General features: G+C 48.7%; 1 protein-coding gene across 1 annotated transcript in view; it reads left to right on the forward strand.

The window, feature by feature from the left end:
* AREG (amphiregulin) overlaps nucleotides 1-18,323 on the forward strand; it is a 46,050-nt gene that overhangs the window by 1,938 nt on the left and 25,789 nt on the right. The window contains exon 3 of the mRNA XM_029073701.2: nucleotides 14,600-14,797. Coding sequence (XP_028929534.1) covers nucleotides 14,600-14,797 — 198 coding nt within the window. The remainder of the gene's footprint in view (nucleotides 1-14,599; nucleotides 14,798-18,323) is intronic.

Raw genomic sequence — 18,323 nt, forward strand, 5'->3', positions numbered from 1 at the left:
TTCCTTCAGAGGCGAATTCGGGACAAGTCAAAGAGCAACGTACTCTCCCAAGCGCTTAGTACAATGCTTGGCACACAGGAAGCACTCAATAAATATGATTGAATCAATGAATGAAGATATGGGGATGAAGCAGAAGGGGGTCGCATGGGAAGAGTTAGCAGTAAATCCGCTGCTTGGCAGTGGCTCTAAAGCTGCAAACTCCAACTCCTTCTGCCCCTTCCCCAACAATGCCCTTTCGATGGGCAAATGGGCATCTGGTCCTTTGGCTGGCCAATGGTGGAGCCCCAGAAGAGTGTTGGCTCCTGAGGCCGCATCTCCACTTGTCCCAGGAGTCCTGGCGGGCCTGGCCAACCGCAGGGGTGGGGGTCAGCGTTTTCCAGCAGACCCCGGAAGCAGCTTCTGTCGGAAGGAAACTGGCTCTCGCCCCTTCCTTGACTAATTTTTGCCAAGTTTCGAGGCCAAATTCTGTCCCACTTCTGATTTTGGAGTCTGCCCCGGAGCCGGGCCCACCACAGAGAGAGCCTAGGGAAAATGGAAACGAGACCCCGGCCTGCAAGGTCAAACCCCATGTGGGACAGGGACTGTAATAATAATAAGCGGGGTACTTCGTCCCAGGCACCGTACTAAGCGCGGAGGGAGGGAATACGAGCAAATCGGGTTGGACGTAGTCCCTATCCTACATCGAGCTCACAGTCTTATTCCCCATTTTACAGATGAGGGAACTGAGGCCCGGAGAAGTGAAGTGACTTGCCCAAGGTCACCCAGCAGACAAGTGGTGGAGCCAGGATTAGAACCCAGATCCTTCCGACTCCCGGGCCGGTGCTCTCATCCGCTAGGTGATGCTGCTTCATCACTGTGGTGATGACAAGCCAAGTAAAATATTAATTGTTCTGTTTTGCCCCTGCTCTCCAAGTGGGTGAGTCCCTTGATTTTTACCCAGCCCCTGTACCGGCCAGCTTTCTAGGGCCTCAGCAGTACTTTGGGCAGTTCCAAGTGAACAACAATTGCAAACTGAAAGCTACTTCGGGTTTCGATCAAGCAGGAATGTTGGTGACCCTCCCAAGCCTTCCCGTTGGCCAACTGGTCAACAGTGCCCACGTTTGTCTTGAGCTCCTAAGGTCGGCTTAGTGGATAGAGCCCAGGCCTGGGAGTCAGAAGGATCTGGATTCTAATCCCGGTCCCGCCACAGGTCTGCTGGGTGACCTTGAGTAAGTCACTTCACTTCTCTATGCCTCAGTGACCTCATCTGTAAAATGGGGATTAAGACTGTGAGCCCCACGTGGGACAACCTGATTACCTTCTATCCACCCCAGTGCTTAGAACAGCGCTTGGCACATAGTAAGTGCTTAACAAGAACCATTATTATCATTATTAGCTTTCAGCTGCAACTCCTTTGCCACTGAGACCTGGGTATTCCTAGGGAACAATTAAAATGCCTCTTCTCTCTCCTTCCCGCCCGGGGTGTTTTCTCAGAAATCCTGTTGCTTGGAAACTCGGTGAATTTTGAAGCACTCTGACAAATAGCCTTCGGTCTGCACATTTTCTTCTAGGTCAGAGCAACCGGAAAGGCTTTTACTCCTTGTGGTCACACAAGGGGTCCTTCCCAGCTTTCAGAAGCATTTTGGAGAACTAATGATGTCAATAAAGCTTCCAGGGTAGACCAGTTCTTTAAACTTCAGTGTAATAATGCATGCCAAACACACACCTTGTTTTTCCACTCAGAGCCTTCCTGTGGATTCTGAATAATTCCTTCAAATAAAATGGTCATTACCTCCTTGTGCCCCTGAAGTCCTGGAGGAAAAGATCTAAGCCTCTCTGCTTTTGTGCCGGAAGACACAGGGGAAGAGTTTGGCTTCGTTTTTTTCTTTTTTTAATGGTATTTGATAAGCTCTTACTGTGTACCAGGCGCTGGACTAAGCACTGGAAGTAGATACGATCAGATTGAACACGGTCCATGTCCCAAACTGGGTTCACAGATTTAATCCTCATTTTACAGATGAGGGAACTGAGGCCAAGAGAAGTGAAGTGACTTACCCAAGGTCACCCAGAGACCTGGGGAGAGACCAGGATTAGAATCCAGGTCCTTCTGACCTGGGGCTCACAGACTCAATCCCCATTTTACAGATGAGGTAACTAATTCACAGAGAAGTTAAGTGACTTGCCCAAGGTCATCCAGCAGACAAGTGGTGGACCTGGGATTAAGAAGCCGGATCCTCTGACTCCCAGGCCTGTGCTCTCTCTACTAGACCATGCCGCTTCTTGAGCAATTGAGTTTAGTCTTCTAGGGAGGGACAGAACACACTTGGTCAATCAATCGATCTATCGTATTTATTGAGCACTTCCTGTGTACAGAGCACTGTACTAAACGCTTGGGAGAAGACAATATAACAATATAACAGAAACATTCCTTGCCTTCGACTAGCTCACAACGTAGAGATCCTGTCACCTATCACATCTCCGAAGAAGAAACAACATAGCCTAGCAGATTGAGCACGGGTCTGGGAGTCAGAAGGACCTGGGTTCTAATCCTGGTTCTACCACTTGTCTGCTGTGTAACCTCAGGCAAGTCACTTGACTTCTCTGGACCTCAGTCACCTCATCTGTAAAACGGGGGTTAAGACTGTGAGCCCCATGGGGGACAGGGACTGTGTCCAACCTCATGACCTTGTATAATAATAATAATTTTGGCACTTAAGTGCTTACAATGTGCCAAGCACTGTTCCAAGCTCTGGCATAGATACAAGTCAATTGACTGATGTCTACTTACTCCATTGTACTCTCCCAATCAATTCAACGATCAATCATATTTATTGAGTGCTTATTGTATGCAGACCACTGTACTAAGAGCTTGGAAGAGTACAATATTAGAGAGTTGCTAGACATGTTCCCTGCTCACAGTGAGCTTACATTTAGTACAGTGCTCTGCACACAGTACGCGCTCAATAAATACGATTGAACGAATGAATAAATGCATGGTCTACATACAATAAGTGCTCAATAAATGTCACTGATTAATGGAATAATTGAGCAGAGTTGCCTTCCTTCATGCTCAATCCAGTTTCCAGCATCTAAAACTGTCTGGTCAATGACTGCCCTGGGTCCGTGAATTCATGTATAGATGACCAACTGACCACAGCTAGGATGAACTGAGAAACCGAAAAAAGACCCTGGCCTACACCCTCTTTTTTTAAAAAAAATGGTTACTAAGCTCTGGGTTAGATACCCGCAAATCAAGATGGACACGGCCCACGTCCCACATGGGGCTCACCGCCTTAATCTCCGTTTTACACACAAGGCAACTGAGGCACAGAGAAGTGAAGTGACTTAAAAAAAATAATGGTACTTGTTAAGCGCTTTCTATGTGCCAAGCACTGTTTCAAGCACTGGGGTAGATACAAGTCATTCAGGTTGGACATAGTCCCTGTCTCACATGGGGCTAACACTCTTAATCCCCATTTTACGGAGGAGGTAACCGAGGCCCAGAGAAGTTAAGTGACTTGCCCGAGGTCACACAGCAGATCCATGGCGGAGCCAGGATTAGAACCCAGGTCCTTCTGACTCCCAGGCTGCGCTCTATCCATTAGGTCATGCATCCATCCTCTCTGGCAACTTTCAGTTTTAATGGGTACTCTGCCCACAGGAAGAGCTCACTAAATACAATTGAATGAATTTATTAAGCCCTTACTATGTGTCAAACCCTGTGCTAAGTGCTGGGATAGATGAAAGAGCAGACCCAGGCCCCTTTCCACATGGAGCCAGGCCCAGTTTCAGACCTACTCCAGGGCCTTCAGAGCTGGAGGCGAAGGCAAGGTCACCGTATTTGTTCCTGTTTGGTGTTTGGCCTCTGGCCCGAGATCCCTCAAACTGGCATTTGGTGACCTAGCCGAGGTTTCACGGCTCTTCCCATCCACCCTCTACCCGCCCCAACCTCTCTTTGACTCTCCCGTCGACCCTCTGCCCGTATGACCCTAATAATAATAATCGTGGTATTTGTTAGGTGCTTACTATGTATCAGGCACCGTTCTAAGCGCCCGGGGTGGATACAAGTGAATCGGGTCGGACATAGGGATCGCAGTCTTAATCCCCGTTTTGTAGACGAGGTAACCGAGGCGCAGAGAAGTGAAGCGACTCGGCCAAGATCACCCAGCAGACAAGTGGCGGAGCGGGGACTGGAACCCAGATCCTGCCGACTCCCAGGCTCGTGCCCTAACCGCTAGGCCACGGTGACTCTCCCGTCGACCCTGTGCCCATCCCGACTCCCTCATCGACCCTCTGACCGCACGACCCCCTCCCCGATCCTCTCTCCGGGGGCTGCGGAAACTTCATCCAGTGGTAGCAGATAAGGAACGGAGGAAAGGGAAATCCGGAGAGAGAAGAGGTAGAAAGAATAACGTCTCGGGTCACAGTGGTCGAGGGAGAGATCCAGGGACAGCCCGAATGACATCCAAACCCCTCCAAACCTGTGACCCTTCTCACCTGAAGTGGGTGGCACCAGGTAAATTTCCCACAGCCCGCCCTGACTTCTCTCAGCTATCAAATGATATTATGCCACCTACTTGACTCGTGGGCTGGGCCATTCACGGAGAGGGCAAAAGTCCCCGGAGCAGATACACGGGTAGATAGATTGGCAGACAGACAGCCGTAATCCCTATGATATAATTCCATTCCACCCAGCAAAGAGGTTTTCTTGGCACCCGCAGAGATCAAAACACAATGGTTGTGGGAATTCTGAGAACAAGAAACGTTGAGAAACCTCCCTCCGCGATTAGCTTGGCTTTTCCTTGGTCGAGCGCCAGCTTCGCTCTTCTGAAGAAATATTGGGGAGACTCCAATCTTGGGTGGAAAGAAACCGGCAAGCACGTGTACGCCAGATCACGCCCAGCGAAGAGGAGAGTCCGTCTTCTAGTGCCGAGGGGCCGTATCAGGGTGAAAGCTAGATGGGGGAGCCAACTGACTCTTGGAGATCAGCACCTCAGCACTCTGAGGTGGTCTTCGTTGGGCGTTCACAACGTGCCAGGCACCGTACTAAGCACCGGAATGGATAAAATATGGGTTCTAATCCCGGCTCCGCCACTTGTCAGCTGTGTGACTTTGGGCAAGTCACGTCACTTCTCCGTGCCTCAGTTACCTCATCTGGAAAATGGGGATTAAGACTGTGAGCCCCACATGGGACAACCTGCTTACTTTGTATCACCACCCCTCCAGCGCTTAGAACAGTGCTTGGCATGTAGTAAACACTTAACAAATACCATTATCATCATCATAAAATACCATCAGATAAATCACAAGCCCTGTCCTACAAAGGGTTCACAGCCTAAGGGGGAGGGAGAACAGGCATTTAATTCCCTTTTGACAGAGGAGGAAACTGAGGCCCAGAGAGGTGAAGTGGCTTGCCCAAGGTCACACAGCAGACAACTAGCAGAGAAGGTATAAAGGTCCAGGTCTTCCGGTTCCCAGACCCATTCTCCGTCCACTAGGCTGCTTGAAAAGCAATCAGTCGATAGTATTTATCGAGCACTTAAACTATGCAAAGCTCCGCGCTAAGCGCTTTTGTGGTCTAGTGGGTAGAGCACGGGCCCGGGAGTCAGAAGGACCTGGGTTCTAACCCCGACTCTGCCACTTGTCTTCTGTGTGACCTTGGGCAAATCACTTAACTTCTCTGTACCTCAGTTGCCCCCTCTGTAAAATGGGGATTAAGACTGGGACCCCCATTTGGGACAGGGATTGTATGCAACCTATTAGCTCGTATCTACCCCAGTGCTTAGCACAGTGCCTGGCGCATAGTAAGTACTTGATACCATTAAAAAGAAAAGGAACCACAGCAGTAACTGGGTTAGCTTTTAAGGGCTCCAGTCGGGGTTTCGATGTGACTTGGAAACCGAATCAATAGAGTTTTGGAGACAATTTTCAGGGAATAATAGGACTTGTTTCTTGGAGTTCCAAAACACCTTTCTCCCTAAACACAGTCACACCTATTTCGGCATCAGGGCTGGACTATCTCCATCCAGCAGCTAAACACATTCTCCCCTGGGTGGGGCATCCCAGGGCAGGGTTTCTGGGAAATAGTTGACATCCTGTATGACATCACTAAAGGGCAGGGTTTTGAGTAGATAGAAGCCCTGCTGTTCCTCTCCCAGCCCTGGAAAATTGCAGAAAAATATACCGCGCGGGGCCGGTGCTTGCCAAACGTCCACCGGGAGACGAACCCTGTCTCTCTCTTCATTCTCCCCTTAATAAACTGGTGGGGGAAACTGAGACCCAGAGACGTTATTGTTATTTTTATTATTGTCAGAAGATCCTGGTTTCCACCACTTGGCTGCTGCGTGACCTTGGAAAAGTCATTTCATTTCTCTGTACCTCAGTTCCCTCATCCGGAAAATGGAGATTAAGATGGCGAGCCCCATAATAATAATAATAATAATAATAGTATGGGTTAAGCACTTACTATGTGCCATGCACTGTTCTAAGCGCTGGGGTAGATACGAGGTCATCAGGTTGTCCCACGTGGGGTTCACAGTCTTAATCCCCATTTTCCAGATGAGGGAATTGAGGCACAGAGAGATTAAGTGCCTTGCCCAAGGCCACACAGCAGACAAGTGGCAGATCGGGGATTAGAACCCACGTCCTCGACTCCCAAACCCTTGCTCCTTCCACTAAGCCACGCCACTTCTCAACCTAATTTGCTTGTATTCACCTCAGCACTTAATACAGTGCCTCGCACATAGTAAGTGTTTAACAAATACCACAATTATTATTGTTCTTGTTAATGATAATAATAATAAAAACATGACAGAGCCAACTAGAACCCAGAACTGCCAAGATGGATCTTTTTTTATTAGACTACGCCTACCTAGAAGATGAATCCTGAAGCGTCTGATGATAGCCCTATTTGATAGCCCTCCTTAGCTGATCCACCTAAAGAGCAGTGTCAGCCTGGGAGATCTTTTAGTGGTCTTGACTCTGGTAGCAGAAGAAAAACGGGGCTCGGCGGAAAAGAGCCTGGGCTTCGGAGTCAGAGGTCATGAGTTGGACTCCCGGCTCTGCCACTTGTCAGCTGTGTGACTGTGGGCAAGTCAATTCCTCGGTCTCGCCCATCCCGCCGTCGACCCCCGGGTCACGTCCTCCCGCGGTCCCGGAACGCCCTCCCTCCTCACCTCCGCCAAACTGATTCTCTTTCCCTCTTCAAAACCCTACTTAAAACTCACCTCCTCCGAGAGGCCTTCCCAGACTGAGCTCCCCTTCTCCCTCTACTCCCTCTGCCATCCCCCCTTTACCTCTCCGCAGCTTAACCCTCTTTTTCCCCTTTTCCCTCTGCTCCTCCACCTCTCCCTTCCCATCCCCACAGCACCGTACTCGTCCGCTCGACTGTATATATTTTCGTTACCCTATTTATTTTGTTAATGAATTGTACATCGCCTTGATTCTATTTAGTTGCCATTGTTTTTCGAGATGTTCTTCCCCTTGACTCTATTTATTGCCATTGTTCTCGTCTGTCCGTCTCCCCCGATCAGACCGTAAGCCCGTCAAACGGCAGGGACCGTCTCTATCTGTTGCCGACTTGCTCATCCCAAGCGCTTAGTCCAGTGCTCTGCACATAGTAAGCGCTCAATAAATACTACTGAATGAATGAATGAATTCACTTCTCTGGGCCTCAGTTCCCTCATCTGGAAAATGGGGATTAACCGTGAGCCTCACGTGGGACAACCTGATTACCCTGTATCTACCCCAGCGCTTAGAACAGTGCTCTGCACATAGTAAGCGCTTAACAAATACCAACATTATTATTAAAAACAGGAGGAGAGGTCCTGCAAAAGACCCCTCATCCATTCAGCCCAGTGCTCTATCTCTGATCGAGACCCCAGACCTTTCCCTCCTTGGTATCCAGCGTGGCCTAGCGGAAAGAACCCAAGCCTGGAAGGCAGATGATCTGGGTTCCAATTTGGCTCCCCCATTTATCCGTTGTGTGACCTTGGGCAAGACAATTCCCTTTTCGGTGCCTCAGTTGCCTCATTTGCGAAATGGGGATTCAATACCTGTTTTCCCTCCTACTTAGATTGTGAGCCCCATGTGGGATCTGATTATTCGGTATCTACCCCAGTGCTCAGTGCGGTGCTTGGAACTTAGTAAGTACTTAATAAATATTATTATCATTATTATCACTACACATTGTAAGGAAATAGTGTAGCCAGAGTTGCTACGGAGGGGTCTTGACCTCCCCCTGCAAACCCAGCCCTCCAGGCTGGGTTTTCTGACCCGAGGAAATATTTTACAAGGTTTCTGGCTTGGAAGGCCAGTGTGGTGCCGTCTACCCAAGCTCCATGTGGTAACATGTCCTCAGGAGTGGAAACATCTCCTCGGGAGTCTTCAGGGGCAACTGGAAGAATTCAATTCCGATGCTGTAGAGATCACTTGGGAATAATCATGATAATAATGTTATCTGTTAAGCGCTTACTATGTGTCAAGCACTGTACTAAGTGCCGAGGTAGATACAAGCTAATCAGGTTGGACAGAATCCCCGTCCCACGTGAGGCTCACAGTCTGGGTCCCCATTTTACAGATGAGGTAATAGAGACAGAGAAGTGATCTGACCACCGTCACACAGCAGACAAGTGGCGGAGCCAGGATTAGAACCCAGATCCTTCTGACGCCCAGGCCCTGGCTCTATCCACTAGGCCACCCTGCTTCTCAATCCAAGGGCTCTGAGCGTCGTGGATAGGACAACTCCCAAGCGAACTCTCATCAGCACTTCCAAGCGTCTCTCTCAAGTTTTTTGAGTTGTATTTTTATGGTATTTATTCAGCACTTGCTATGTGCCAGACACCGTTCTAAGATAGTGTAGATATCTGTGTCCAAATCAGGTTGGACACAGCCCTGGTCCTCTAGACTATAGGCTCACTGAAGGCAGGGACCGTGTTTGTTATACTGCTATATTGTACTCTCCCAAGTGCTTAATACAGTGCTCTAGAGAGAATAAGAGATCAGTAAGTACAATTGAATGACTGACTGTTTCCACACAGAGTTCACAGTCTTAAGCTCCATTTTACAGATGTGGTAACAGAGGCCCAAAGAATCGAAATGACTTGCCCAAGGTCATACACCAGACAAGTGGCGGAGCCAGGATTAGAACCCAGGTCCTCTGACTCCTAGGACCGTGTTCTTTCCACTAGAGAAGAGGTGTGGCTTAGTGGAAAGAGCCCGGGCTTGGGAGTCAGAGGTCTTGGGTTCGAACCCCGGATCCGCCACTTATCAGCTGTGTGACTTTGGGCAAGTCACTTGACTTCTCTGTGACTCTCTGTAAAACGGACACACTGATGACCTTGTATCTACCCCAGCGCTTAACAAATACCACCAGTATTATTATTATTAGGCCACAGAAGATGCCGAATTGTACTTTTCAAGCTCTTAGTACAGTGCTCCTCACAGAGTAAACGCTCAATACATACGACCGAATGAATGAATGAAGTAACTTCTCCGGGCCTCCTCCCCATTCCTTGCCACCCCCACCCGGACAGGGTTGCGCTAAGGTGTCCGAATCCCCCGGGCCGATCGCGCTGTTGAATTTTTAGACGATCGGCCTTGGCCGATTCGTCGCCAGCCAGTCGACCCAGAGGTGTTTCCCGCTGAGGTGCCCGTGTCACCCCATACCCGATGAGATCACTCGGCGGCCCGTGACCACCTGACCCCCAGCCTTTCGCAAGCCTGGCTTATCTTCAGATGCTATCGTAGGCGATCTGAAGAGGGTTGACCGACGACTCTGATCCCGTGACCCCAGTCTGCGGCGGGATCGAATTTCACGACACCAACCCCATTCGGATTCAGAGATTTCACAAGGGAACTTCAGCTGACTGGCTAGATTTCCTGGGAAGGGGTTCCCTGCCCCCAGGAGACCTTCGACGTGAGTGACCGTGGCCCAGGATGGGGAGAGACAGAAGGAGACATTCAATCAGCCCATCTGGTATTTGTTGAGGGCTCACTTGGGAAACAGCGAGGTCGAGTGGAAAGAGCGCGGGCCTGGGAGTCCGAGGACCCGGGTCCTAATTTCCGGCTCCACCCCTTGCCTGCTGGGTGACCTTGGGCAAGTCACTTCACTTCTCTGGGCCTCAGTTCCCTCATCTGTAAAATGGGGATTCAGACTGTGAGCCCCGCAGGGGACAGGGACTGGGTCCAATCTGATTTGCTGATATCCATCCCAGCGCTTAGTACAGTGCGTGACACATAGTAAGTGCTTAACAAATACCATTATTACTATTATAACTTCTCTGTGCCTCATTTTCTCATCTGTAGAATAGTTGATTCGGTCCATGAGCCTCATTTGGGATAGAGACTACATCCCACCTGATCATCTCGTATCTACCCTAGCACTTAGAACAGTACCTGGCATATAGTAAGCACTTAACTTTTATTATCTTTTTTTTTTTTTTTCTGAGCATTGTGCTGAATGCTGTCTCCCCGCTAGACTGTAAACTCCTCGAGGGCAAGGCAACCAGCTCCAGTGGAAGCCACAGGCCTAGGAGCTAGGGGACCTGGATTCTAATCCCATCTCCTCCACTTGCCTGCTGAGTGACTTTAGGCGGGTCATTTCACTTCCCTGGGCCTCAGTTTCCTCCACTGGAAAATAGAGACTAAATATCTGTTCTCCCTTAGACTATGAGCCCCAAAATGGGGCTTTTGAGCTGATTATCTTCTATCTAACCTAGAGTTTAATACAGTAAACACTGTAAGCACTTAACAGATAGTACAGTTTTTATTATTCTCCTGTTACAGTTTGCACATCTCCCTCTCTCTCCCGCAATCCTCCCTTAGGAATTTTTTTTTTTTAAGTGAGTGTGAACTCACCAACTGTGTTTGCAGGGGGAAGAGAAGTATGAATCAACCTCACCCACAGATTATCCAATTTAGCCTCTAGCCACAGACTCCTCCCCCACCCAGAGTTTCACAAGAACACTGACAAATAATTAAAGGGACTGATCTGCCATCCAACCTTTAAAGATTTCTCTTCTTCTTCACCTGGTCTTCTCATCTTTCTTCTTTTGATTTTCTCCTCTTCTTGTCCTGGTCTTCTCTAGTTCTTCTCCTGATCGTCTCTTCTTTTCCTGGTTTTATCGTCTTTCTCCTCCCAGTCTTCTCATCTTTCTTCTGCTGGGATTTTCTTCTTCTTCTCCTGGCTTTCCCTTCTTTTGGTTTTCGCGTCTTTCATATCCTGGTCATCTCCTCTTCTGGTCTTCGCGCTTTTCCTCTCCTGGGCTTCTCTTCTCCTTCATCTTCTTCTTCTTCTGATCTTCTCTTCTTCTCCTGGTCTTTCCCTCTTCTCTTGGTCTTCTCTTCTCCTGGTCTTCTTGTCTTTCTCCTCCTGGTTTTGTGTTTCTTCTCCTAGTCTTCTCATCTTTATTCTCCTGGGCTTTACTTCTCCTGGTCTTCTCATATTTCTTCTTCTGATATTTCCCTCTTCTACTGGTCTTCTTGTGTTTCTTCTCCTGGTCTTCTCATCTTTCTTCTCCTGTTCTTCTTGTCTTTTTTCCTCTGGCCTTCTTGTCAGTCTTCTCCTGGTCTTCTCCTCCCCTCTTTCTTCTCCTCCTCCTTCTCATTCTCCTTCTTCTCTTCCTTTTCCTCTTTCCCACACAATCCTTCAGGTAGCACTGAAATATGTGATAAAATCACTATGGTCCGCACCAACCGCAATTTACAGCTTTGGAAAAAACCCAACCGGTAGCTTCTGTGGCTGGAGTTTCACCCAGCTGCTGGATTCTGGAGTTTGAGGGAATAACCATCAGCCCATGGAGCCAGCATGGGAAGGGAAAGATATAAATAGGCTTCATGAGTTTAATCCAGTGAGAAAACTTTAGTTTGCCTTTTAATCAAGTCCAACATATCATCCAAAGAGAGAACGCTTAAGCCAAGACTGCGATCTGCAATCGTTGCATGTGTTGGAATTTTTTTTATGGGATTTGCTGAGCACTTACTGTGTGTCAAACACTGTTCTAAGCACTGGGCTAGACCAGGTTGCACTAGTGAGCTCCACATGGGGCTCAAAATCTCAGTGGGAGGGAGAACAGGAGAACTGAGGCACAGAGAAATCAAGGGACTTGCCCAAAGTCACACAGCAAGCACTCAGCAGAGTTGAGATTAGAACCCAGGTCCCCTGTCTCCCAGTGCTTTTTCCACAAGGCCGTATTTCTTCATAGTGGTAGGATTCGTATTAGCTCCCAAATGGCATGGCAACTTGCTGATATGGCTCATCATCAGTAATGGTAAACTTTCCTGACCTACCCTCTGGTGCATGGGACTTCTGCAAGCACGATGAAACTTTCCACCACTTCTTAAACTTTGTCCCTGCCCTTGAGGAGCTTATCATTTTATGAGGGAAATCAGCAGCACGTGTAGTACTTGTTGGATGACACCACCCGGGTATCGTGCACTGTCCTACTATTAGAGATTAAAGAAAACCTCCCTGTGTCCTGAGTAGTCAGTCCGTCAAATGTATTTATTGAGCACTTAGTGTGTGCAGAATGCTCTACTAAGCGCTTGGGAGAGTACAATATAAAGATAAACCATTCCCTGACCACAATGAGCTTACAGTCTGGACAGGGAGGAAAACATTAACATAAATAAATTACAGGTATGGACATAGTGCTTTGGGGCTTGGAGGGGGGATGAAAAAAGGGGGCAAGTCAGGGTGATGCAGAAGGAAGTGGGAGACGAGGAAAGGAGGGTTTAGTCAGGGAAGGCTTCTTGGAGGAGATGAGTCTTCCATAAGGTTTTGAAGGTGGGGAGATTCATTGTCTGTCAGATATGAGGAGGGAGGGCGTTCCAGGCCAGAGGCAAGATGTGGGCGAGAGGGCAGCGGCGAGGACAGACGAGATCAAGGTACAGTGAGAGGCAGCATCTACAGTCTTAATGGCTGCCTTGGAGACATGACAGTGTAGGACCCAGCGGGAAGAAGTGTGGCCCAGTGGAAAGAGAACTGGCCTGGGAGTCAGAGGACCTGGGTTCTAATCCCAGCTCTGCCGGTTGCCTTCTGTGTGACCTTGGGCAAATCACTTCACTTCTCCGTACCACCATTTCCTCATCTGTAAACAGGGGAGTCAAGACCTGTTCTCTCTCTCCCTTAGTCTGTGAACCTCGTGGGACAGGGCTTGTGTCCGACCTAATTCACTCGTATCTGCTCCAGGGGTTGGTCCAGTGCTTGGCACGTAGTAGACATTTAACAAATACTACAATTATCATTACTACCGTATTTGCATTACCGGGTTAATAATGCAACCCGGAAGCAGCGTGGTTTAGCGGAAAGAGTCTGGGGTTGGGAGACAGAGGGCATGGGTTCTAATCCCGCTTCTGCCACTCGTCAGCTGTGTGACTTTGGGCAAATCACTTTACTTCTCTGGGCCTCAGTTCCCTCATCTGTAAAATGGGGATGGAGTCTGTGAGCCCTAGGTGGGACACCCTAATTACCTTGTACTACCCCAGGGCTTAGAACAGTGCTTTGCACATAGTAAGTGCTTAACACATGTCATTATTATTATTATTAGTGCTACTACTGAAATAGTTGTGGTGTTTATTATTATTAATAATAACATTAATAATAATCGTATTTGTGTTCAAGTGCTAACCACGTACCGAGATCTGTGTTAGAATACGCACTTCGATTGTATTTATGGAGCACTTACTGTGTGCAGAGCATCGTACAGAGTGCTTGTGAGAATATAATACAATAGAGTTGATAGACACATTCTCTAAGCATTTGATAATCACCCCGCCTTCAGCCCATCAGCACTTTTTATCCATATTTTAACATCTCTCCCCCCCCCATAGACTGTAAACTCCTAATGAGAAAGGAATGTGTGCACTGACTCTGTCATAGTGTACTCTCTCAAGCGCTTAGCACAGTGCTCTGCACAGAGTAAGCACTCAGCAAATACCATTGATTGATACAGTTCATCAGATCAGACACAGCCTTGGCACTTGGGCGAGTCTAATGGAATGGAATGGGTCAACGGGATCCCCTGTCTTCAAGGAGCTCACAATCTAGCCAGGCCCTGGGGGTCATCGATCTGTGCAGTAGAATGGAGTAGGAGGCGCGTCTTGCGGAGGAATAATATTAGTAATACCTGTGGTATTTGTTAAGCACTTACTATGTACCAGACACTGCACTAAACGCTGGGGTGGATACAAGCAAATTGGGTTGGCCACAGTCCCTGTCCCCCATGGGGCTCACAGTCTCAATCCCCATCGAGGACTGAGGTAACTGAGGCCCAGAGAAGTGAAGTAACTCGCCCAAGGTCACACAGCAGACAAGTGGCGGAGCGGGGATTAGAACCCATGATCTTCTGACTGCCAGGACCGTGCTCTCTCCACTACACCATGCAAGGCAGGTGGGCTGGGAATTTAGCTGGAGGGAAGGTGACTTGCTCATTAGACTTAAGGAAATCTTCCAGGGGAGCTGTGGCGAGGCCTTAAAAGGTCAGGGATCGGCGGACAGGAAGAAAAGGGTGAGGCCGTCCGAGGTCCAGCCCGGAGGCGAGAGAGGGAAGATCCTCTAAGAGGAATTTCAAGGAGGCTTCCTCAGCCTCTCTGCCTCTTCTCTTCTCGGGACCGGCTCCAGGCGTGTCCCCCTAAGACGTCACCACCGGGCCTGCGGCTCGGCTGCCGGCAGCTGCCATCAGCGGTGAGCAATGACGCTTCCCAGGGGCCCAGCAAGACATCACCCAACATCCCGCTCAGAATGAACTCACGAGGCTTCGGGCCGGGATTAGGCCACGGCGGCCCCATGGTCCGCTCCGTGCGGGTGAAATACGAACTGGTAAATTCAGTCCTACCGATGTCTTTGAAACGGGGAACTTTCAACAGCCCCGGGCTACCTTTCGTGATTCATCTGAGCGGAAAATGTGAAATTAATTAAGTACATAAGGAAAAAAAAAAAAATCTCCCGGTCGGTGATCTTAGAGGAGAGAATAAAATGAAGAGATGTCTAGGAAGAGGAGGATGAGTCAAGCCTCCTCTCCCAGGTCGACCTGCGGACCTGCTGATGTCAGTGACAGTGTGAAAGCCCTTGGGTAATTGCATTTTTCTCTGGGTAGTCTACCTTCATATTCAACTGGGTCAGGCTCCCTCCGCCCGGCAGGCTGGGCAAATTCTCCGGATGCCAGGCCAAGGGGCGCAGCTTCCCGGGGCGAGGTTTCTGGGGACTGGTAGCATCCTGTGTGACATCACTGGGAGGGGGAGGGGTCAGGGACAGGTCTTTAGGTACCCTTTCCCCTACTTCCTCTTAAATCATTTATTTATTCATGTTAACGTCTGGCTCCCCCTCTAGACTGTAAACTCCTTACGGGCAGGGAACGTGTCTGCTAATTCTGTCGCACTGAACTCTCCCAGGTGCTTAGCCCATTGCTCTACACATAGTAAGTACTCGACAAATACCACTGATTGATTGATGGATTGATTAAAGGTGGGCAGAAAGGGCAACCTCCACCCAGGTTACCGGACAGATGCCCAAATGACCTCTGAAGTAGTCCAGTCCTGACTTTCAGTCCACTCCTAATAATACTATTTAATAGTATTAGAGGAGCAGCATAGCCTATCTTAGCATAGCATCGTGGATACAGCACGGGCCTGGGAGTTAGAAGGTCATGGGTTCTAATCCTGACTCTGCCACTTATCTTCTGTGTGACCTTGGATAAGTCACTTAACTTCTCTGTGTCTCATTTACCTCATCTGGAAACTGGGGATTGAGACTGTGAGCCCCACATGGGAGAGGGACTGTGTCTAACTCAATTTGCTTGACGTAGCGTGCCTGGCACATAGTAAGTGCCTAACGAATACCATTATTATTATCAAGACTGGAAGCTCATAATGGGCAGGGAGTGTGTCTATTTATTGTTGATTTGTACTTTCCCAAGCAATTAGTACAGTGCTTTGCACACAGTAAGTGCTCAATAAATACGATTGAATGAATGAACTCTATAAATAATAATAATTGCAGTATCTGTTAAGCTCTTACTCTGTGCCGGGCACTGTACTAAGCGCAGGAGTAGATACAAAGTAATTGGGTTGGACACAGTCGCTGCCCCACACTGGGCTCAGAGTCTTAATCCCCATTTTCCAGATGAGGTTATTGAAGCCAAGAGAAGTGAAGCGACTTGCCTGAGGTCACAGAGCAGACATGTGGTGGAGCTGGAATTAGAACCCAGGTCTCCAGCATTCTTTCCACGAGGCCACAGGTATCCATCTTCAATTTGGAGAACAGACAGCAAAAGAGAGCTCTCCCCTGTGCCTCCTTATTTAGCCCATCCGCCACCGTTCCTAGCCCTCTTAGAATCGGCTGGGTTCCAGCCGATGTCATCAGAGTCCTTTGAGACTGTGAGCCCGTTGTTGGACAGGGCTGGTCTCTATCTGTTGCCGAATTGTCCATTCCAAACGCTTAGTACAGCGCTCTGCACCCAGTAAACGCTCAATAAATACGATTGAATGAATGAATCCGAGCCAGCCCTTCAAGACGCGAGTGACAGGCCATGTAAATGAGTCTCTTCGGAAGCCAGGTGCGCTTTATGGCAGAGGGCCGGAATTCCTTCTCCTGGCATCCTGTGTGTTCAGTCAGACCATCGCGAGCAGAACGCTAAGTTTATCTGCCCCTGACCCTTTTCCAAAACAACCGAGTGTGTGTTTGGCAGCCGGCCACTTCCTCAAGGCTTCAGATTTTAAAATTCCCCTTTCTTTGAGATCTTGGGAAATTCTGCACAATTTTAGGCCTATTTAAACCACATATGCCAAGTAGAGGAGGGGGGGGGCCTCCTTACTTTTCTGTAACTTGGTTTCTTTATCTGTAAAAGTGGGGACTGTAGACCGTAAACTGGTTGTGGGCAGGGAACAAGTCACTTCACTTCTCTCTGCCTGGGTTTCCTCATCTGTAAAATGGGGAGTAAGACTGTGAACCCCATGTGGGACAGGGCCTGTGTCCAATCTGATTTACTTGTATCCACTTAGTACAGTGCCTGGCACACAGTAAACACTTAACAAATACCGTAATTATTATTATTATTACAATATAAGAGAGTTGGTAGACATGTTCCCTGACCACAGAAGCACACAGTCTAGAAGTTACTGACAAGTCGTCGGCCAGAGCCAGAAAGCAATGTCCTTTCTTGTTTTCTGTTTTTTATTTGATTTTGTTTTGTGGTATTTGTTGAGCACTTACTAGGTGCAAGGCACTGTATTAAGCGCTGGGGTAGATACAGGCTAATCAGGTTGGACACCCTCCCTGCTCCACCCGGGGTTTACGATCTTAAACCCCTTTTTACACGCAAGGTACCTGAGGCCGAGAGAAGTGAATTGAAGTTCCACTGGGCCCTTTCACCCAGAGCAGACCCGGTGATTTGCTCCAGAGACCTGGAATTCCCAAAGATGCTGCCAAATATCTCATAATGCCATGTAATCACATTTAATTCTCTCACTGGATTGCACTGCAGGCTGCCCTTGGAGTTGGTGCTTTTCACCTGCAATGTTTAGTAAATGGATAAATGTGCCCAGAGGACTTCTTGGAAGCAGGAAGCATTTCATAACTAATTAAAGTAATCCTCTGTGTGTGAGTGTGTGTGTGTGTGTGTTTGTGTGTGTGTGTGCATGGGCATGTTGTGTTTCTATGTATGTGCATGCGAATGTACGGACATGTGCATCTTATGTTCCCGTGTGTGTATGTGTGAGCTTGTGGGTGCAAGCAGATAGTTGTTTTCACACTGTATTCCTACGTGTGAATTTGTGAGTGTGTACTGGTGTGTGAGTGTGTGTTGGGGTTGACCGCATGGGAAGGGATTTCTACCAGTCAATGTCCAGAACCCATGGAGGAAGCAGCCAGGGAATTGGGGAATTCACCTTGCCCCCTCCCACCTCACCTCACTACTCTCTTACTCCAACCCAGCCTGCACACCTCACTCCTCGAATGCCGACCTTCTCACTGTATCTTGATCTCATCTAACTTGCCTCCGACCCCTTGCTCACGTCCCGCCTCTGGCCTGGAATACCTTCCCTCCTCAAATCCGACAGACGAGTACTCTCCCCACTTCAAAGGCACATCTCCTCCGAGAAGCCTTCCCTGACTGAGCCCTCCTTTCCCCTTCTCCCACTCACTTCTGCATCGCCCTGACTTGCTCCCTTTGTTCATTCCCCCTTCCAGCCCCACAGCTCTAATGTACCAATCTGTACTTATGTACGTGTCTCCCCAGCTAGACTGTAAGTTCGTTGTGGGTAGGTAATGTGTCTGTTTATTATTATATTGTACTTTCCCCAGAGCGGGGGCCTGGGGGGCTCAGAAGGACTGAGTTCTAATCCCAGAT

The sequence above is a fragment of the Ornithorhynchus anatinus genome, chromosome 10, assembly GCF_004115215.2.
Source record: "Ornithorhynchus anatinus isolate Pmale09 chromosome 10, mOrnAna1.pri.v4, whole genome shotgun sequence".
Classification (NCBI taxonomy): Eukaryota; Metazoa; Chordata; class Mammalia; order Monotremata; family Ornithorhynchidae; genus Ornithorhynchus; species Ornithorhynchus anatinus.